At 33.1% G+C, this 12,572-nt stretch overlaps 1 protein-coding gene across 1 annotated transcript in view; it reads left to right on the top strand.

Annotated features, from left to right (window-relative positions):
• LOC129227773 (tubby-related protein 4-like) overlaps window positions 1–12,572 on the top strand; it is a 52,278-nt gene that overhangs the window by 20,267 nt on the left and 19,439 nt on the right. The window contains exons 6-7 of the mRNA XM_054862380.1: window positions 2,118–2,342; window positions 11,498–11,723. Coding sequence (XP_054718355.1) covers window positions 2,118–2,342; window positions 11,498–11,723 — 451 coding nt within the window. The remainder of the gene's footprint in view (window positions 1–2,117; window positions 2,343–11,497; window positions 11,724–12,572) is intronic.

Genomic DNA, 12,572 nt, shown 5'->3' with positions numbered 1-12,572 from the left:
TCAAAATTTTTTTGAAATCAGTAATGTGATTGTAGATTTTTACTGTTATTTATTGACAAACTTGCATATTGTGAAAAAAAATGTTTTGAGGGATTTCGTAATGGAGAAAGGGAGTAACCCTCAACTTTTATGTGGTTTCAGCCTTCTTGATAATTTAAAGTTATTTTCATTTTATTTCATCATAGTGTTAAGATATTTTTTCACTACTTTAGAACTTCAATGCTAGCATTACTAATTTTAGTTTTTTATCTTTTGCTAACTTTATTTTTCAAAAAAAAAAAAAAAAAAAATCAAGATGTTAAGTTTGTTTGTATTACTTTATACTTTCCATTCCTTTGAACCCAACAATATCTATTTCTTCTTGTTAAAAATATCATTGTAAACTAGCACTTCATTAAAACTTGTTAGTAATCACTAATAATACTTCTAAAAGAAATTTTTAAACAATAATTCATTATTGTGAACTTCTTTTCCTTTTGAGGCTGTTATTTTGTCTTGCATCAAGATTTATGATATATAAAATGGAGGAGAGGATATATGAACTTTCTCAAGATGCTGAAAAAGTACTTTTTATTTGCCTTTAAAAAGTGCTGTACTGTCTGACCACCAATGAGATGGAAAGGCTGGTACCAGGTTTATAGACAGAAACTCGATTAATTAAAAGACATCTATTAATTTTCAGGGATGTCGGCTTTTGCAGATGTATGTTAGCCTCTAAATGAAGCAGAGTCAAATTCAAATGAGCGGAACATGCGCATCAAATTTTTACTGTTTCCCCTAGTTCAGATAGACTTGTCTAAACTGGAGGTTTGCTACTTCTATAGCAACCAGAGACAGACTGTAGTTGGGCTGGGGGTATACTATTCCCCAAACTATTTGGTTTTTTGTTGGGCAAAAAAATGCAGACGTAGTGTAAATTGGTTTTAAACCTCCTTTTCTTTTGGCGATTCTCCCTTACCCAAGAAGTCCCCCCAAAAATATTTTTTTCCCAGTGTAGCACTGCCTCTTGCTATTTTTTTTTTTAAAAGTGATTTATCTTTTTACTATGTATTTTTAAATACACAATATTGTCAGGGAGTTAGAGTTGTCCTAAAAATTCTAAAATTCCTAAAATTTCGGGTTTGGTCCTAAAATTTCTAAACTTTTATTTATTCCCTACTTACGAAAAAAAAAAATAAAAAAAATAAATAAATAAATAAAATTCAACCTAAAAAAGAAACTTTTCATGATGATGTACCTATATTTTAGGATAAAATTAACTTTGTAGATTTCTTAGAATTTTTCTGAAAAAGAAACAGAGAAAAACTCATGCTGCTGCTTTTTTTTTTCTGGAGAAGGGGAGGGGGGGGAAGCATTTAACAAAAACACATGCTCAATATAAAGCTGTTTGTTTTATCTATACTTTGTAACTCTTGCAATCATTCCTTTTCTGCGAAAAATATTTGAAAATAAAATAATGAAGAAAATAAAAACAGCTATGTGCTGCAAATTTTGCAGAAAAAGAGTTAAGGGAACGGAATATGATCTGATGTTTTTGATTTGTTTGCCATTTGAAAAGAAATGAAAAAAATGTGAACCAGAGAGGGGAGTATTCCCTCCTCTCAAATTGCAGTTCCGTGGCTGAGGGGGGGGGGGAAGGAGGGAAGGGGTGAAATGTATCATAGCTAGTTGAAATAAAATAACTACAATGTGTTGAGTTAGAGCTCAAATATAAACACTTTGTTAAAAAAATTTATTTAGACAAAATTTAAACGATTTGTCTCCAGGTGGGAAGTAATATTTATTTTTATAGCGCTTATCTTGCTTGTAGTTTTAAAATTATTAGTTTGTTCTTACATTACAAAGAGTCACTTTGCCGTGTGTTTCTGTCCAGTGAAGTTGGATTATTTCTTGTACTTATAATTTTTAAATTTAGTCACTAACTTTTTGCTTTAAAAATGTAAATATTGATTTGTTTTATTAAAATGCCAAGGAAAACGAAATTCTCTTCCTTGTGGTTTGAAAAGGCAGACAGAAATGAATGCAAGATCGGATTTGCCATTTATTCTTGGTTGACTAAATTCGCCATTTCAGCTGTAAAAAAATTATTTCCTCGCTACACAATAATGATTTTCCAGAGTCCTGTCACTGCCATGACTTGGGGTCATAACGACAAGCGACTGTTCATTGCCACTGGCTGCATCATCCATGTTGGTTGGGTGACTCAAAAAATTGCATCTCTGCAACTGCTGGCGAGGCTTGCAACCTACGGCGCTTTGCAAAATGATGCCTTAATCCAGAAATTGCCGTTGCCCCAACGCCTTCGAGCTTTGATCTCGCATCTTACTATGCAGACTATTAAGGTGAGGAAGTATTCTTTATTGAAGCATTCGCCAACAATGAAATTTAAAAAAATTATGGTTGATCTGTCTGATTTATTATTTTCTTATGGTTTTCTTATGGTGCTTTGTTTTGCCTTTTTGAGAGTAAAAATAATGCAGCTCTTGACACTTTTTAGCTTGAATGCAAATGCAAAAGTCAATTTTTAAGTTATTTAAAATTCAATTTAGCAAAAATATGTACAGTCGGATCCCGACTAACGCGAGGGATGCGTTCCTAGATGTTGGGCTAAATTCCCTTTATTTTTGTTTCTTGAAGGATTTCACCAATATTGTTTAAAAAGAAAAAAATTGTAACTTACCTTTTGCCATTCCGGGAAAAACCTTGCACGGGAAATCCCATCCACCTGCCACCGACACTCAAATGTCCGAGTTTGAATCGGAAGTGTTCGGAAAAATATGTGGCACGCTATGATTGGTTGCCGTCACTCGGCAGATGTCGGTAAACTTCCGACAGAGCACATGTCGATCACATGAGGTAACCATGTTGAGGTGTTGAGTGCTGAATGTCAAATTAAATAAGAATTGTGCAAGCTGCGTTTTTCTCGGGCTGAGTTGTTCTTGCAATGTGCGCATAAGGTAACGTCATATTGTTACGAGCAAGGTCGGATCTGGCTATAAATACTCTGACCTACCGTAGCTCGATCGCTACTTTTCTTTCACTTGTCTCCTCGTCTTGTGTTGTTTGTGTTTGTAAATGTGTTCGTCAATGTCATCATAAGTTTTTTGCTACTGGCCTCTCAGGTGAGGTCTGATCTTTTCTGAATGATTCGCTGTTGATGTCTTCAGTTTTGGAAGCGCATGCTGCCATGACGTCCATAAAAGTGAAAAGTTATTGTCAAATCTAAGTGGGTCGTTTGGTCTCCGAGGAAAAAGGATCGTGTCCATCTTCGATATTTTCCCCTGATATGGTGAACTTGGCTCATAAGGTGTGAACTGACCAGCTTGCAATTCCGGGGAGATTGCGATGCCGTCCATCTACCTGTGGGGATTCACTATGGAACATCGACAGGACTTTTTGACACCTGCATGGACTTATTGTAAGATCTTTTTAACATAATTTAATTTTTCTTCGGAGGACCAAATTATTGTATTGTAACCATTTTTTTAATATATGTTAAATAAATGTTTTTCAGTGTAAAGAATGATTCATGTTTTATTTTCTTCGGGCAGACCACTCCCTCAAATTTTCAGTTGGAAATGAGTTGCCTAATTTTCAGCTTAGCTGTAGGCTATTAGCTCTATAATATCTAAAATTATATCCAACACTAGACACCTCGCGTAAGTTGAAATTTCGCGTTGTGGAAAAGTGTTGTGTATATGATTTTTTTATTAACATACCCAATCATTTTAGACATTTTAAAACTGTTTTAGACTATTTTGTAACTATATACAGGGGTGATTGTGAGTTCATCAAAAAATACCTGAAAGTTTCGAAGCGAGAACGGGGGGGGGGGGGGGGGTAATATTTGGCCCCTATTCCTTAAGTTCACCTATGCCATAGTATTAAATAGTTCAAAAGTCAGAGTCAAAATAGTGTGTGTACATTTGATTAAAATTTTAATGGGTTACAAAGTTACTTTTGAGCTGGTGTTATACAAAATTATCTTGACATTTGTCCATCTTAAGGGATAGGTATCCATCTTAAGGCTCTTGCAGGTATATTTGATGAGTATTATATAATTTTAAAAAAAATTGCGGAGGTAGGGAGATAAAAGCATAACAAAAAAAAAAAAACATAATTCCGGTATTTTCGGACATAAAAACACCGGAAATACTTCCGAAAATACCGGAAATTCGGTAAAATACCGAAACACAATCACCCCTGTATATAATACCGTTTTTTACATAAAGAGCTGAATTTTTGCCTTATTTTCAAAAGAAAGCTGCAGTATTCAACATAAAATACTGTTACGATGCACAAAATCGATGATCAATGGGAGAGATAGACATAAAAATAAAATGGTACGATGCATAAAGTATGTAGTAATAATAAAGCACTGCACTGTAAGAATACTTTTTCAGCAGATACAATAAATTATATTTATAACTTAAAAATTAAAGATGATGCTTTATGCTGCACTGTCTGATTGTTATTCTAATATATTTTCAATATAGTAGCCTCGCATTTACTTTTATAACATTTACATCTATGGTAATACCCCTCTTTCATGATCTCTATAAACTACAATACAAGAGCAGATTCCAATTTCATATTGTTTGCATTTTGCTTAAACACTATTCTGCGAGATTCATATTAAAACTTAAGGTCTGGACTGATACGGATTGCCTTCTCTTGATTTTTAATTATCCATATGAAAGATTCACTCATTCCTAATTGTTGTGCTACCTTCGATTTACTTTCTAGTTGTTCAAGCATATCAAGAATATTTACCTTTCCTTAAATTCTCACTAACTTTCGCTTTTTGTTTCCATCTTCAAACTTTAGATGAAACAGCGTATCTAGGTCCCACAATATATCATCAGCTTCCATATTTAGAATAAATAAATGAAAAATGAGGAATAGTGATACACTAATAAAGCTGCAATGGGTTGGAACTTGCGAAGTCAGTGATGCTAAAAGGATGAAAGTACATTCACGAAGTCGATGTTTAGTAGTCAATGATAAAGCTGATACTTAGCCTCACGATTCCTTTCCAAATATTTTTGTGTTGAGAGCGAGGAAGTCGTTTTAGCTCTCAAATTCGTTTCTCCTGAAAAATTCGTGTTATAGCCATTTCACGTAAGTCGGATCGCATTGTAGCGGGAGTCGACTGTATTGCTAGAAAAAAATGTTGACTACATTAAATTCATGTTTTGATTTTTGTGTGATGTGTTCAAATGTATCAGGAGACCAGTTGTATATTTGAAAAAAATGTTATCAATAGGGGAAAATGATATTTCAAACTAATAAGTATTCATCTAAAGTAAAGTAAGTATTCGACTGAAGTATTGAATATAAAATGAAATTTATCTTAAATGTTAAATTTCGTTAACGATTTTCCAACCTCTTTATTGAGGAAGTGAACGCAAGGTCTCTTTTTCACATTTTGCTACGTGTTTTTATTTGCAAGCAAATTTGTTATGAAGTTATAAACAAACACATTTTTGGATGTTCTTCAAATTTGACACCAATATGACTTCCTGATGACCAATTTTATGAATCTCTAACTTAAGATTATTCAAGCTTATGAACTGCTTAGCAGGGCAAAAAAATATTTTATTAAACAATGCTATTTGATTTTAAGAACAAAATCAAAGAACAAAACAGAAAGGTTTCCTTATCATTATTATTCGTCTAAATTTGCTTCAGATTTTTTTTTTCACCAAAAAAAAAAAAAAAAAGGAAAAGGAAAGTATAGTAAAGTCCTGTTTTAATAAATTTCAGTTGAGTGCAAATTCTGTTCTTTGCTAGAAGAATTTTGTTGCATTGACATTAGCTGTAATAAGATCAGGGTTCGTACGCTCCGGGAATTCCGGGAAAACCGGGAATTGTCAGGGAAAATGACACTGTCAAAAATGTCAGGGAAAAGTCAGGGAGTTTTCAAATTTTGTCCTCCAAAAATTTTTTTTCCATTTTTTCCCCAAGGAATTAAGTACTATGGGATCTAGTCTTCGTTTTTATTGTGATTTCACGAAAAAAATTGTAAATTTTTATCTAAACCGACGCTGGCACTTAAAAACTGCAATCGAAAAATGAACGTTTTTTTTTCACAACGAAAAATGCGCCAAAAGAGCGAAAATTTTCTTACATGGAGTCAGTGAGGGGAACGCATTTCTTTCTACTGCCTTAAGTTTTAGATGGGTTGCCACAACATTCTGTTCGGTTCAGGGTTCGTACGCTCCGGGAAAACTTGGAATTATCAGGGAAAATGACTTAGTCAAAAATGTCAAGGAATTTTCCAAATGTGTCCCCAAAATTTTTCTTTTCCCAATTTTTTCCCAGGGAATTTCGTTTTATAAGATCTAATCTTCATTTTTATCGATGTATTTAAAAAAAATTGTAACAATTTTAAAGCAATGAAAAAAGTGGCGACCCAAAAAATCTTCAGCAGCCGCCATTTTTGGCTCTCAGTAGTTCCCAAGGGAAAAAAATCAGGTGACCAGCAATTATGCACAAACTCAACAGGAGAGAAGACAATTTACTGCTTCGGAAGCACAACCTGTAGATGGGAGGGTCGATCGGGGAAAATGGTTTTTTTTTTTTTTTTTGTTGATAGGAAAATCATTTCAGCTACGTGTTAAACGTAGTCGCCATCTTTGGTCATTCACAAGATGGAAGTAGATACGATCCAAAAATGCCTAAGTTTCTAAAAACAAAGCAGAATTGGATGTTTTCTTTAATTGAAAACTGATGAAAACAACAAAAAATGGTCTGCAAATTGTTTTTGTATTATTATTTGAAATAATTTTCTTGAGAAATGAAAAATTTTGTTCTTAAAACTTAATCTTATCCTCACTGCCTCAGACGCAAATGTGATAAAAACTTTTCAATGAATTGTAGTATCATGAAGATTTATTATTTTTTAACTGTCTTCATGCAACAAATTAAAAAAAAGTTATTTCTTATTTTTGGGCATAGCCGCCATATTTGGTCATTCCCAAGATGAAAGTACACACCCCTTTTTCAAGTGCCTAAGTTCCCGAAAACGGCATTGGATGTTAATTGCAATGCAAACTATTGAAAACAACACAAATTGTGCCCTTTTTTCCGGATAATTTGTAATTATTTTCTGGAAAAATGCAAAATTTAATCTTCATAACATTTTTTTTGTTTTAATTGATTTAGACTCTTATGTGCTAAATACTGACTATTTTGCTTTTATTGTAGTTTTTTAAGGATTATTAATTATTTATTACTACTTTATACTACAAATCCAAAAATCTACTTATTATTTTAAATTTTTCACTTTGTCGCCATATTTGATCGTTTGCACAATGGAATAAGACTTAAACTTCCAGAAACAGAATTGGACGTTTATATCAATGTGTAACATTGAAAATAACATTAAATGTGCAAAAAGTTATGAATTTTTGAAAATTAACCATTACTTTCTGGAAAAGGAAGTTCGAAATTTTAATGTAAGCGTCCTTTAATATGTGAAAAAAAAAAAAAAAAAAAGATTATTGGCATTGGCCTATGTTTGGCGGATGTTGATTTTTGTTACTATGCATTACATGGTATGCCGATTGATGCAACAAGTTAATCATATTTATACTGAAATTTAGCATTGCATTTTGCTCAATATGTTTCGTGTAACCTACTTATAAGAAAATAAAAAGTATTGTAAACCAAAAGCGGATGCTAAAAGGTTGCTGCAGGACTACAGCAAAATGCTATAATATTACGCGTGACATCAAAGAAACGCTAAAATAAGTTGAAAGTACTCTGTTTTCAACAAATAGTAAACAAATTAAAACAATTTTGAACAAAATGTTTAAAAAAAACTTAAAATTTTGACAGAGAAAACAAACGAAAAAAAAAACCAAGTTTTTTTTTTTTTTTTTTAAATCTAAGGGGAGAAGTTTCAGTTCTTCTGCATCGCTACTTTAAACAATTTTAATTATTCTGAAAATATTACTATTTAAACTTAAATTCTGAATGAAGCGAGTAACCTGGAATTTTCTAAAAAACAACCTGGAAAACCTGGAAAAGTCAGGGAACTTTTTTTAACCAAAAGCGTATGAACCCTGAAGATTTACTGTATTTTAAGTTTCTTTTTTTAATTCAAAAAAAAAAAAAGAAATTAAGCTCTTTATTTATTTTGCGGTTTTTATTAAGTCTCCTTAATTACAGATTAAACTAAGCTTTCTTAGTGCATATAATTATCATTTTCTTACAAATTAGTTGAATCATTATTTTTAATGGCCTTGTTAAGAACATGTTTTGGGCATGTTGTACTTTTTTTTTGAATCTTGACAAGCACTATATAGTGACGAGCTAGCCTAATAGTTAACAAAGAGTATTACCCTAAATCTTTTGAAGGTTGCAAATAGAATTCTTAATTGGTTTCACAAAATAAAATGAGAAATTTCAGTGTACTTATCCAGGTATTTTCAATTTTTTAAGTTATTCAAGAAAATTTCTCAGTGATTACCGCAAGGGACCATGAAGAATTTACTCTTTTTTGTTAGGTAACAAGTTTGGTAAATGCTCATTTCTTTCTTTTGTTCTCCTTTTTTTTTTTTTTTTGAGTGGACCTTGAAGAGCTTACTTCTATTGAATTCAACCTTGGGGCAAATTTTTTTGTTTGAGGGGAGGAGCAAAGCATTAAATTACTTAAGAAAGATTATTTCTTATTATTGGGAAAGAAGTTTCTTACAGAAAAGAATAGATAATAAATGCTGCTCATTAGCTTATTTATTTCTCAAGTAATATGAATATTGTTTTTGAACATTAAGATACAGATTCAATGTTTCTTGTGCATCTAAATCTTTTTCAGTGTGAAAGTCACAAAGCTGTCGGAGAAACATGGAATCAATTATTTGGACATTTGTGTGTTTTATATTAAAAAACTTAAGTTTTTCGTGTTAAAAGTTTTTTTAATCTGTAATAAAGTTAACCATTGTATAATCTGAAAGTAGATATTAGTCAAAAACTTGTTGAAGTGTCATTCCACAACAAACCTAATCCATCTAAATGCAAAATTTCACAGGATTTTTACTTATTCATTATATATCTTTTGATCAACATTTAATGAGGCCTGTAAGTGTTTTATTTAAAAAATATTAATTGTTTTATGCATGCACATAAAAAAAAGTATATTTCTGGTACTTTAGCTGTTTTGGACTTGTCTCCTAATTTATGAACTTGTTTTAATTGTTTATTGTGCTTAACACAAGCCTTGTTTAAATTTAGTTTATTTGTTTTTATAATAGTTGCTACAATTCTTGAATATATTGATAGAAAAACTTATTACAAACTTATTAATGTATCCTGCTAAGTTGTTGTCTTGCTGTCCATGCATTATACATCTAACTGCTAGATCCAACACTACATCCAACTACTAGAAGATAACTAATAATCTAACTTCATATTATTAGTTATCTTATTTAATGCATTCAGTTTATTGTAGCTATTAACTGATGCATAAATATACATTCTTTTAATACATTTCACAAATGGTTTTGTGAACTATCACATTACTTATGCTTATGAATGTTAGACATTTAATGAAAACCAACAAAGCTAATAAAATTTAGATTAATGCAAATTTTGTTAGAAATGGTCATTTGAGACAAAGTATTTATAAGCTTCTATCTCAGAAAACAACAAACATATTGCACCCAGGCAAGGAAAGTGACACAACTCAAAGAAACAGCTTTGGAGAAAATCAAGGTTTTGAGCTATATTAGTTTTTAGGTGATTTAGTCTCAAATATTACAATACGCACAAAAAAAAGTGATACTGCAATGTTTACTGGTTAGTTTTTTTTTTTGTCTAAATTAATAATGCATACTCAAAGTTTGAAAAATGTCCTAAATTATAAAATTTTAATGACATGTCACTATTTGATTATATTGTTTTTATGCTACTATGCACCAGCTGTATAAGCTAACTTTGTAAGATTTTTGTGGCAAGAAAAAGCATTAAATTTAGATTTTAAATTAATGGCGTTTTTAATTGGCATTTTAATACCTATGTAATGCTGACCTATATAATGCAGTTCTCTATAAACCACACGTTTTTTCAAAAGTAAACAAAAGGGTTTAAAGTTTAAAAAATTCCTCTGTTTTGCCTTGCAAACATAAAAATTGTTAGAGAAATTGAATTATTGAACCAGTTTTTCACGTCTTTCCATCGTAATTCAAAGCTTTTAAATGAAAATTAGTGTTTGCAGTAAATAGAAAATATCAGATGGCTATTAAAAATGCAGCTGTTATGCAAATCACGAAGCTAGCAGAAGTGCATGTTAATTCACTTTATTTCAATTGTGAAGCACATTTATATGTGAATGACTAACTGTGTAAGTAGTACTTTAATACTCATTGCAGATAAAACTTATTCTGAAGTGCTAATATATAGATATATTCTGAATATTAGTTTTAAAATTTGTGAAATGACCTGTATAATGCCAAAACCTGTATAACGCAAAAGCTCTGGTCCCAAGGTGTGTGCTATAGCAGTCTTCTACTTTTTTTTTCTGATGTGAAGCTGAACAAACTGAAGGTACCCTTGAATTACCTCCTGCCTCCTTTTTTCTGGTATGATTCCCAGTTGTAGAACTCTTGTCTTGATTGAATCTGCGACTGAATCTATACCGTATATACTCGCGTATAGGTCGATCTCGCGTATAAGTCGACCCCCCCTTTTTCAGAGAAAAAAATCCAGAAAAAATCTAAAACCCGCGTATAAGTCGACCCCCATACTTTCCAAAAACATCGCGAATTATTTTCAAAGAAATTTCAAAATAATGAACACATTTATTTACAAATAAAATAGGAATTAAATAGGAAAACATTTCTGAAAGCCTTCGAACTCGGATTCCGAGTCGGACGCAAAAAAAAAGTTCATTAAAGTCCGCTTCCGTCATCACCGCGTCATCGTATACATCGGCGGCTGCAGAATCGTCGATGATATCAGAGGTTGCGTTCGACGAACCTCACGGTCAACCGGTAAGTTACCAGTTGCTAACCGCGGCGTTCTATGATCAACCGGTTACCTCAGCGGTTACCGTTCTAAGCAGTTGATTGGTTGATTTGAGCACGTGATCATTAGCTGTCACGTGATTCACTAACCGGTCGTGCTCGTCGAACGCACTCTCAGTCTGAATGGCGTGACTGTTGACGATAAATATTTTCATACGTTTCACGATATTGTTAATTGCTGATTTGATCCTTAATAAAGAGGAATAAAATTATCTTTATTTATGTGTATTATTTAGGCTTTTTTAGTTATTATTTTTGAATAAGTTTACTTTTTCACACGATCAACTTATCAGCAACTACCTGTAACCGCACATCGGCATTTCTCGTAGCTTCCCGGCTCTCGTTGATCGGAAAAAAAATTCGGAAAATTTGACCCGCGTATAAGTCGACCCCCCTTCCTTTGATCTCATTTTTTGGACAAAATTTCTCGACTTATACGCGAGTATATACGGTAATTGCTCCTTTTGCAGTGTCACCTGCCAGATCCGCACCACTTGCGAGAGTTTGTGTCGAAGCCTCCCTCCAGCGACATCCGTTTCCACTGCACCATGATCCGGCACGAGGACGACGACATGACGGGCAGCGCCACCTACACCATGTTCCTGGAATACCTGGGTGGCCTCGTGCCGCTGCTCAAGGGCAAAAGGGTCAGCAAGCTCAGGCCAGAGTTTGTCATCTTTGATCCCCAGTCCCTGGGTATGTGATTCGTTTGCTCAGTTATTGCATCTGTCTTTTTCAAAAACCCATTTTTTTCCTCACAACGGTCTCACTTGTACCTGCATGATTTATTAACTACTAGTGGTACCCGCACGGCTTTGCCCGTAGTAGAAAATTAAAAAGGTCTTTTGGTTCGCCTGTATATTTACAAATAATGTATGGTGAATTTTCTCGCCAATTGGCTTGTACCCACACTGTAAAAACGATTCAGAAACGTTCCTGGAAAAGAATAGGCAGCTGATATGCCCAATTTCTACCAGTAACATATCTTACAAAAACCAGGAACGTTTTCTGATAAAAGTCAGTAACCTTTCTGAAATATTAAGAAATCTCTCCTATTAACGCCAGTCGTTAACCTTTTAGAAAAATTAAATAGGTTTAATTTATTCGATTAGAACCTTCCTGATTTACTAAGAAAGCTCCAGAGGTATTAGAGCAACCACGGCCATAAGAAAATTGCAAGCAAGAACCAAGCATATTCCTTGCCTGCAATTCCAGCCTCGCAAAACTGTAGCTATCCAGTGACTTATTTGCTCCCATTGGATGCTTAGTCAATCCGGACGGGCCATAGACATTCTAAAGCCGATACACTTAATAAACACGCTCCGTCGATATTTAAACTGGTAGCAAAAAATATTTTACATACCAGTGCAAGGTCTGCATTCGTGCATCTTTTAGCAATTCAGGAAACTTTTTTGCGAAGATACTTGATTTTTTGGGGGAAATAGGTGAAAACCTCTGAAATCACAAAACGTACCACGGAAATAACCAGTAACGTTTCGGAATTTTTTTTACAGTGCGTGTTACAGTTCCACATTATGATAATTT

This window comes from Uloborus diversus, chromosome 8, assembly GCF_026930045.1.
Source record: "Uloborus diversus isolate 005 chromosome 8, Udiv.v.3.1, whole genome shotgun sequence".
Lineage (NCBI taxonomy): Eukaryota > Metazoa > Arthropoda > Arachnida > Araneae > Uloboridae > Uloborus > Uloborus diversus.
This window is presented reverse-complemented; position numbering and strand designations above follow the sequence as displayed.